General features: G+C 42.8%; 1 protein-coding gene across 1 annotated transcript in view; it reads right to left on the bottom strand.

The window, feature by feature from the left end:
- Positions 1-6,228: 6,228 nt before the first annotated feature.
- Positions 6,229-10,549, bottom strand: part of LOC138980568 (squalene synthase-like) — a 30,741-nt gene continuing 26,420 nt past the window's right edge. The window contains exons 7-8 of the mRNA XM_070353456.1: positions 9,138-9,290; positions 6,229-7,982 (exon numbers count right to left, since the gene is read on the bottom strand). Coding sequence (XP_070209557.1) covers positions 7,776-7,982; positions 9,138-9,290 — 360 coding nt within the window. The 3' untranslated portion in view covers positions 6,229-7,775. The remainder of the gene's footprint in view (positions 7,983-9,137; positions 9,291-10,549) is intronic.

Raw genomic sequence — 10,549 nt, 5'->3', positions numbered from 1 at the left:
AATTTCACATACATCAACTCTCCCTACAATTTGACACAATCATCACAGTCATACCAATTTCACATACATCAACTCTCCCTACAATTTGACACAATCATCACAGTCATACCAATTTCACACGTCAACTCTCCCTACAACTTGACACAAACATCACAGTCATACCCATTTCACATACATCAACTCTCCCTACAATTTGACACAAACATCACAGTCATACCCATTTCACATACATCAACTCTCCCTACAATTTGACACAATCATCACAGTCATACCAATTTCACATACATCAACTCTCCCTACAATTTGACACAATCATCACAGTCATACCAATTTCACATACATCAACTCTCCCTACAATTTGACACAATCATCACAGTCATACCAATTTCACATACATCAACTCTCCCTACAATTTGACACAATCATCACAGTCATACCCATTTCACATACATGTACATCCACTCTCCCTACAATTTGACACAATCATCACAGTCATACCAATTTCACATACATCAACTCTCCCTACAATTTGACACAATCATCACAGTCATACCAATTTCACATACATCAACTCTCCCTACAATTTGACACAATCATCACAGTCATACCCATTTCACATACATCAACTCTCCCTACAATTTGACACAAACATCACAGTCATACCCATTTCACATACATCCACTCTCCCTACAATTTGACACAATCATCACAGTCATACCCATTTCACATACATGTACATCCACTCTCCCTACAATTTGACACAATCATCACAGTCATACCCATTTCACATACATGTACATCCACTCTCCCTACAATTTGACACAATCATCACAGTCATACCCATTTCACATACATGTACATCCACTCTCCCTACAATTTGACACAAACATCACAGTCATACCAATTTCACATACATCAACTCTCCCTACAATTTGACACAATCATCACAGTCATAACAATTTCACATACATGTACATCCACTCTTCCTACAATTTTACCTGCATGTGTAAAACTCACTCCGTCTTCTAAACCCTTACAATAATTTCTTTCTTTCTTTATTTGGTGTTTAACGTCGTTTTCAACCACGAAGGTTATATCGCGACGGCCTTACAATAATAGTCAACTTGATTTGTATTCAATTTTAAAAGTACGTACAAGCATATTCAAAACAATGATCATATAGACTTTTTGACTAGCAAGATTGACTCAACAATTACGTGAACTAAAATTAAACAGACATCTCTCAACGCGATTAACAAAGTTGAGAACATAATGACCTGAGAGATGTAAAAATACCGGCACGTTTGGCCTAGTGGTAAGGCGTCCGCCCCGTGATCGGGAGGTCGTGGGTTCGAACCCCGGCCAGGTCATACCTAAGACTTTAAAATTGGCAATCTAGTGGCTGCTCCGCCTGGCGTCTGGCATTATGGGGTTAGTGCTAGGACTGGTTGGTCCGGTGTCAGAATAATGTGACTGGGTGAGACATGAAGCCTGTGCTGCAACTTCTGTCTTGTGTGTGGCGCACGTTATATGTCAAAGCAGCACCGCCCTGATATGGCCCTTCGTGGTCGGCTGGGCGTTAAGCAAACAAACAAACAAAAAAGAGATGTAAATTGGCTTGCGCAGTGTGCTGTACAGTGCAACCCCTTTCAACACCCCCACATTTAACGCTCTCCTTTTTAAAGACCTTGAGTTTTGACATTTTTTTTTCTGTTCAAACCTCTGCAAGTTTACCTCCAATTTAAAACTCCCTCTTCTTTAAGTCCTGCTCTTCTTTTAAGTCCTGCTTTTCTCAGATTAGTGGAGGTCTTACAAGGGGGGGTAATGTGCAACAGAACACACATGGCTATTTGCTATGTCTTACAAGGGGGGGTAATGTGCAACAGAACACACATGGCTATTTGCTATGTCTTACAAGGGGGGGTAATGTGTAACAGAACACACATGGCTATTTGCTATGTCTTACAAGGGGGGTAATGTGCAACAGAACACACATGGCTATTTGCTATGTCTTACAAGGGGGGGTAATGTGCAACAGAACACACATGGCTATTTGCTATGTCTTACAAGGGGGGGTAATGTGCAACAGAACACACATGGCTATTTGCTATGTCTTACAAGGGGGGGTAATGTGCAACAGAACACACATGGCTATTTGCTATGTCTTACAAGGGGGGGTAATGTGTAACAGAACACACATGGCTATTTGCTATGTCTTACAAGGGGGGTAATGTGTAACAGAACACACATGGCTATTTGCTATGTCTTACAAGGGGGGTAATGTGTAACAGAACACACATGGCTATTTGCTATGTCTTACAAGGGGGGGTAATGTGTAACAGAACACACATGGCTATTTGCTATGTCTTACAAGGGGGGGTAATGTGTAACAGAACACACATGGCTATTTGCTATGTCTTACAAGGGGGGGTAATGTGCAACAGAACACACATGGCTATTTGCTATGTCTTACAAGGGGGGGTAATGTGTAACAGAACACACATGGCTATTTGCTATGTCTTACAAGGGGGGGTAATGTGCAACAGAACACACATGGCTATTTGCTATGTCTTACAAGGGGGGGTAATGTGTAACAGAACACACATGGCTATTTGCTATGTCTTACAAGGGGGGGTAATGTGCAACAGAACACACATGGCTATTTGCTATGTCTTACAAGGGGGGGTAATGTGTAACAGAACACACATGGCTATTTGCTATGTCTTACAAGGGGGGGTAATGTGTAACAGAACACACATGGCTATTTGCTATGTCTTACAAGGGGGGGTAATGTGTAACAGAACACACATGGCTATTTGCTATGTCTTACAAGGGGGGTAATGTGCAACAGAACACACATGGCTATTTGCTATGTCTTACAAGGGGGGGTAATGTGCAACAGAACACACATGGCTATTTGCTATGTCTTACAAGGGGGGGTAATGTGCAACAGAACACACATGGCTATTTGCTATGTCTTACAAGGGGGGGTAATGTGCAACAGAACACACATGGCTATTTGCTATGTCTTACAAGGGGGGGTAATGTGCAACAGAACACACATGGCTATTTGCTATGTCTTACAAGGGGGGGTAATGTGCAACAGAACACACATGGCTATTTGCTATGTCTTACAAGGGGGGGTAATGTGTAACAGAACACACATGGCTATTTGCTATGTCTTACAAGGGGGGGTAATGTGCAACAGAACACACATGGCTATTTGCTATGTCTTACAAGGGGGGGTAATGTGCAACAGAACACACATGGCTATTTGCTATGTCTTACAAGGGGGGGTAATGTGCAACAGAACACACATGGCTATTTGCTATGTCTTACAAGGGGGGGTAATGTGCAACAGAACACACATGGCTATTTGCTATGTCTTACAAGGGGGGGTAATGTGCAACAGAACACACATGGCTATTTGCTATGTCTTACAAGGGGGGGTAATGTGCAACAGAACACACATGGCTATTTGCTATGTCTTACAAGGGGGGGTAATGTGTAACAGAACACACATGGCTATTTGCTATGTCTTACAAGGGGGGGTAATGTGTAACAGAACACACATGGCTATTTGCTATGTCTTACAAGGGGGGGTAATGTGCAACAGAACACACATGGCTATTTGCTATGTCTTACAAGGGGGGGTAATGTGTAACAGAACACACATGGCTATTTGCTATGTCTTACAAGGGGGGTAATGTGCAACAGAACACACATGGCTATTTGCTATGTCTTACAAGGGGGGGTAATGTGTAACAGAACACACATGGCTATTTGCTATGTCTTACAAGGGGGGTAATGTGCAACAGAACACACATGGCTATTTGCTATGTCTTACAAGGGGGGGTAATGTGTAACAGAACACACATGGCTATTTGCTATGTCTTACAAGGGGGGGTAATGTGCAACAGAACACACATGGCTATTTGCTATGTCTTACAAGGGGGGGTAATGTGTAACAGAACACACATGGCTATTTGCTATGTCTTACAAGGGGGGGTAATGTGTAACAGAACACACATGGCTATTTGCTATGTCTTACAAGGGGGGGTAATGTGTAACAGAACACACATGGCTATTTGCTATGTCTTACAAGGGGGGTAATGTGCAACAGAACACACATGGCTATTTGCTATGTCTTACAAGGGGGGGTAATGTGCAACAGAACACACATGGCTATTTGCTATGTCTTACAAGGGGGGTAATGTGCAACAGAACACACATGGCTATTTGCTATGTCTTACAAGGGGGGGTAATGTGCAACAGAACACACATGGCTATTTGCTATGTCTTACAAGGGGGGGTAATGTGCAACAGAACACACATGGCTATTTGCTATGTCTTACAAGGGGGGGTAATGTGCAACAGAACACACATGGCTATTTGCTATGTCTTACAAGGGGGGGTAATGTGTAACAGAACACACATGGCTATTTGCTATGTCTTACAAGGGGGGGTAATGTGCAACAGAACACACATGGCTATTTGCTATGTCTTACAAGGGGGGGTAATGTGCAACAGAACACACATGGCTATTTGCTATGTCTTACAAGGGGGGGTAATGTGCAACAGAACACACATGGCTATTTGCTATGTCTTACAAGGGGGGGTAATGTGCAACAGAACACACATGGCTATTTGCTATGTCTTACAAGGGGGGGTAATGTGCAACAGAACACACATGGCTATTTGCTATGTCTTACAAGGGGGGGTAATGTGCAACAGAACACACATGGCTATTTGCTATGTCTTACAAGGGGGGGTAATGTGTAACAGAACACACATGGCTATTTGCTATGTCTTACAAGGGGGGGTAATGTGTAACAGAACACACATGGCTATTTGCTATGTCTTACAAGGGGGGGTAATGTGCAACAGAACACACATGGCTATTTGCTATGTCTTACAAGGGGGGGTAATGTGCAACAGAACACACATGGCTATTTGCTATGTCTTACAAGGGGGGGTAATGTGCAACAGAACACACATGGCTATTTGCTATGTCTTACAAGGGGGGGTAATGTGCAACAGAACACACATGGCTATTTGCTATGAAACACAAGGGGGGGTAATGTGCAACAGAACACACATGGCTATTTGCTATGTCTTACAAGGGGGGGTAATGTGCAACAGAACACACATGGCTATTTGCTATGAAACACAAGGGGGGGTAATGTGCAACAGAACACACATGGCTATTTGCTATGTCTTACAAGGGGGGGTAATGTGCAACAGAACACACATGGCTATTTGCTATGTCTTACAAGGGGGGGTAATGTGCAACAGAACACACATGGCTATTTGCTATGTCTTACAAGGGGGGGTAATGTGTAACAGAACACACATGGCTATTTGCTATGAAACACAAGGGGGGGTAATGTGTAACAGAACACACATGGCTATTTGCTATGTCTTACAAGGGGGGGTAATGTGCAACAGAACACACATGGCTATTTGCTATGTCTTACAAGGGGGGGTAATGTGCAACAGAACACACATGGCTATTTGCTATGTCTTACAAGGGGGGGTAATGTGTAACAGAACACACATGGCTATTTGCTATGTCTTACAAGGGGGGGTAATGTGTAACAGAACACACATGGCTATTTGCTATGTCTTACAAGGGGGGGTAATGTGCAACAGAACACACATGGCTATTTGCTATGTCTTACAAGGGGGGGTAATGTGCAACAGAACACACATGGCTATTTGCTATGTCTTACAAGGGGGGGTAATGTGCAACAGAACACACATGGCTATTTGCTATGAAACACAAGGGGGGGTAATGTGCAACAGAACACACATGGCTATTTGCTATGTCTTACAAGGGGGGGTAATGTGCAACAGAACACACATGGCTATTTGCTATGAAACACAAGGGGGGGTAATGTGCAACAGAACACACATGGCTATTTGCTATGAAACACAAGGGGGGGTAATGTGCAACAGAACACACATGGCTATTTGCTATGTCTTACAAGGGGGGTAATGTGCAACAGAACACACATGGCTATTTGCTATGTCTTACAAGGGGGGGTAATGTGCAACAGAACACACATGGCTATTTGCTATGTCTTACAAGGGGGGGTAATGTGCAACAGAACACACATGGCTATTTGCTATGTCTTACAAGGGGGGGTAATGTGTAACAGAACACACATGGCTATTTGCTATGTCTTACAAGGGGGGGTAATGTGCAACAGAACACACATGGCTATTTGCTATGAAACACAAGGGGGGGTAATGTGCTATTTGCTATGAAACACAATTTGAATCAGTAATTAATGAGGAATGTGTGTGATTCATAAAAATACTCATCCATGAGATCAGTCTCACTTCTTAACGATATCTATACGTGCCAGATACTAAATTTACCATTAATGCCCAGTCGGAGTACATAAGTTAGTGATTGCCAGATACTAAATTTACCATTAATGCCCAGTCCATAAGTTACTGAATGCCATTTTTAGCAACAAGCACATGTCATAAATGCAGTTAATGCCCTCGACAGGTAGAATGGAATGTTGGATTTCATCATTATTTCTTCAACTGAGAGAATGACATAACACTACCACTGCCGTTTTGAGCACAGCGTCCTGCCTTGCCTTGGACATGAGTGAAATACATGTGAGCGACGTCAACCCTTGGTGATGTATTTGTATTGTTGACCAGAATCTGACACTGATCGAGGCAGCCCTTGTTCTACGAGACTGTGCTAGTAATGACTGTCTGTAGTGTCAAATGTCAGATTTTGGTCAAAAATACAAGTAACAATTATGTATCGATCCATGAAAGTCAGAATTTCTTATTTTGTACAATCGAACGCACACAACTTACTCTTACGTAGTCTCGGCCAGCCCCCTAACTATGAGTTTTAGTCAGGCTGTATGACTCGCAGAAGGGATAAGGCCAATAAAAAAAAAAAGGTGTGGTTAAGGTAACATAGCCAAAAAAAATAGGGTAGGAAGGTAGGCAATCACTTTTTTTTTCTAAACTTTTTTTTCTAATGTATACAAATTAAACCTACTTGACAGGGAAATAAGTGTGCGACTATGGATATTTTTTGGAACAATTTTGAACTTACCTTTAAAAAAAAAAAAATGCACTCGTTTTCTTGTTTTCATTTTTTTTTTTTTTAAATGTAATAAAAAGTTAGGGTCGGCCCCTAAAAATAGGGTAGGTCGGGTTACCGTAACCACACCTATTTTTTTTTTTAGGCCTAACCAGAGTTCAGTGAATACATATATCACATTGCACGCAGACAAGCAAGAGGTGACCACTGAAGGCAACAGCAGCTGTCATACATGGACTGCAACTTTGTTTCTCATCTTCCCTTTCTCCTGGCTTAGGACAGCCAGTTCTCATCTTCACTTTCTCCTGGCTTAGGACAGCCAGTTCTGATTTTGGTGCCAAACATAATGAAGTTATGATTTACGTGGTAACTATTTCACCGGATTAAACCTGAGTACTTTCTGTGTGTGGTTATAAGTCATCGCATTCTCAACTCATCACCATTGCTTTTCTTAACTCAAGAAAAACTGCAACAATATGTATAAGCTACGTATTCTCCTTCGATTAAAAAAAAAATCAATACTGACAAGGAAAACATCTACTGAATACTCTCCCCTGAAGTGCAGCAAGATGATTGGAGACCATTTTTCAGATTTGGTCCAATTGCCTTGCATTTTGTATCTAATTTGTTAACTACATTATCGGGCAGTCAAGAGGTTAACAAGTTCTGTAGCACCAAACACACTCGTGTCGTTTCACAGAAAGTCAGAGTAGACAGCAGAGATCTGTGACCAGTAGTTGTAGGCAATGGCAGCGACCATCATACCACACGACACGTAGAGCGGGGTGTAGATGCTGGATGTCGTGTACTCCTGTGCTGTGCGTGTGCACGCCAAAGCCTTGCTGCAAACTTCTCGTGTACGTTCCGCGTTGGGATCATCTTTTGGTATTCTGCTCTCAATCTGAAAATACAAAATGTAAATACTCAATAGATCTCTTCAAAGTATGATCAACTATTGCCAGATATCCATGAGACGTACTATTCGTTATCGCTTCTTAAGTTGCAAGGACTTTGCAATTGGTCTTTGCAGATCTCCCAAGATAGCCACACCACATCCTTTGCAATCCTTTGAAGTTTGCGAGAGCTTGGAATATGGATAGGGTCTATTCAATATACTGGAACAGAAGATTTTCTGTTTAACAAAGGGTCTATTCAATATACTGGAACAGAAGATTTTCTGTTTAACAAAGGGTCTATTCAATATACTGGAACAGAAGATTTTCTGTTTAACAAAGGGTCTATTCAATATACTGGAACAGAAGATTTTCTGTTTAACAAAGGGTCTATTCAATATACTGGAACAGAAGATTTTCTGTTTAACAAAGGGTCTATTCAATATACTGGAACAGAAGATTTTCTGTTTAACAAAGGGTCTATTCAATATACTGGAACAGAAGATTTTCTGTTTAACAAAGAAAAGCAAGAAAAGGTATTTCCTGCATGCACATTTCTCTGTTTGAACACAACGGATGCTTACAGGTCCTATTTCCTGCATGTACATTTCTCTGTTTGAACACAACGGATGCTTACAGGTCCTATTTCAATTAGGAAAACTCTAACCCAATTTTTTGTCCATCAGAAGTTCATTTATCATTAGCAAAACCAGTCTCTCTCCAATCCAATTAGTAGATCTTGCCCGTGAGAATAAAAGTGTTTCATCGTCATTTGCAACTCAGTTTTCCTCCTCCTGATACGACAGTTACTGACAACAAGGTACCGACAGTGTTAGCTTGAAGACAGAATGGGAGAGAAGGAGAGATTAGGGGAGAGAGGGAGAGATTAGGGGAGAGAAGGAGAGATTAGGGGAGAGAAGGAGAGATTAGGGGAGAGAAGGAGAGATTAGGGGAGAGAAAGAGGAAGATGGAAGACAGAAAAGATACCCGAACACTATTTCAACATTAAATCTCAGTGCAAATCATAAGTCAGAGTGATGTTTGTTATTCTATAAACCCAACAGTTTTCCTCATTCTTGGTATACCTTATAAGGAGATCAAAATGTTTGAGTGGTGAACCTGACCAGTAACCAATTCTCTCCGCCGACACAGCAGACACTGACCTGTGACGTGAAGTAGTGCATGATGGCCTTGACCTTCTCCACGTTGGACACGCCCATCATCATCTTGACCGCCTCCCCCTTACGGATCTTGACCACGCCCGTCAACACCGCCGGGTTGTTGTAACACCGCTCTAGCGTAGCGATGGCCATCACCTGTACACAGATAACACCGCTATCAACTCTACGTGATTACCATCACAAAATCAACATGTTCATCAACTCTAATCAGTAATGTAGTGTCTGTCGTCAAATCAACGCAGTGAATGCTTTCATCAACTCTGTCAGTGCAATCACCTTGAGGAAAGGTACAGCTACTACAATAGCACACGCTCAAGGCAGGGAGACAACTCTGTCAGTGCAATCACCTTGAGGAAAGGTACAGCTACTACAATAGCACACGCTCAAGGCAGGGAGACAACTCTGTCAGTGCAATCACCTTGAGGAAAGGTACAGCTACTACAATAGCACACGCTCAAGGCAGGGAGACAACTCTGTCAGTGCAATCACCTTGAGGAAAGGTACAGCTACTACACTAGCACACGCTCAAGGCAGGGAGACAACTCTGTCAGTGCAATCACCTTGAGGAAAGGTACAGCTACTACACTAGCACACGCTCAAGGCAGGGAGACAACTCTGTCAGTGCAATCACCTTGAGGAAAGGTACAGCTACTATAATAGCACACGCTCAAGGCAGGGAGACAACTCTGTCAGTGCAATCACCTTGAGGAAAGGTACCGCTACTACAATAGCACACGCTCAAGGCAGGGAGACAACTCTGTCAGTGCAATCACCTTGAGGAAAGGTACAGCTACTACACTAGCACACGCTCAAGGCAGGGAGACAACTCTGTCAGTGCAATCACCTTGAGGAAAGGTACAGCTACTACACTAGCACACGCTCAAGGCAGGGAGACAACTCTGTCAGAGCAATCACCTTGAGGAAAGGTACAGCTACTACAATAGCACACGCTCAAGGCAGGGAGACAACTCTGTCAGTGCAATCACCTTGAGGAAAGGTACAGCTACTACACTAGCACACGCTCAAGGCAGGGAGACAACTCTGTCAGTGCAATCACCTTGAGGAAAGGTACAGCTACTACACTAGCACACGCTCAAGGCAGGGAGACAACTCTGTCAGTGCAATCACCTTGAGGAAAGGTACAGCTACTACACTAGCACACGCTCAAGGCAGGGAGACAACTCTGTCAGTGCAATCACCTTGAGGAAAGGTACAGCTACTACACTAGCACACGCTCAAGGCAGGGAGACAACTCTGTCAGTGCAATCACCTTGAGGAAAGGTACAGCTACTACACTAGCACACGCTCAAGGCAGGGAGACAACTCTGTCAGTGCAATCACCTTGAGGAAAGGTACAGCTACTACAATAGCACACGCTCAAGGCAGGGAGACAA

The sequence above is a fragment of the Littorina saxatilis genome, linkage group LG11 (genome assembly GCF_037325665.1).
Source record: "Littorina saxatilis isolate snail1 linkage group LG11, US_GU_Lsax_2.0, whole genome shotgun sequence".
Taxonomy (NCBI): Eukaryota; Metazoa; Mollusca; class Gastropoda; order Littorinimorpha; family Littorinidae; genus Littorina; species Littorina saxatilis.
The sequence above is the reverse complement of the archived record's forward strand: the minus strand, read 5'-3'. Positions and strand labels throughout refer to the sequence as shown.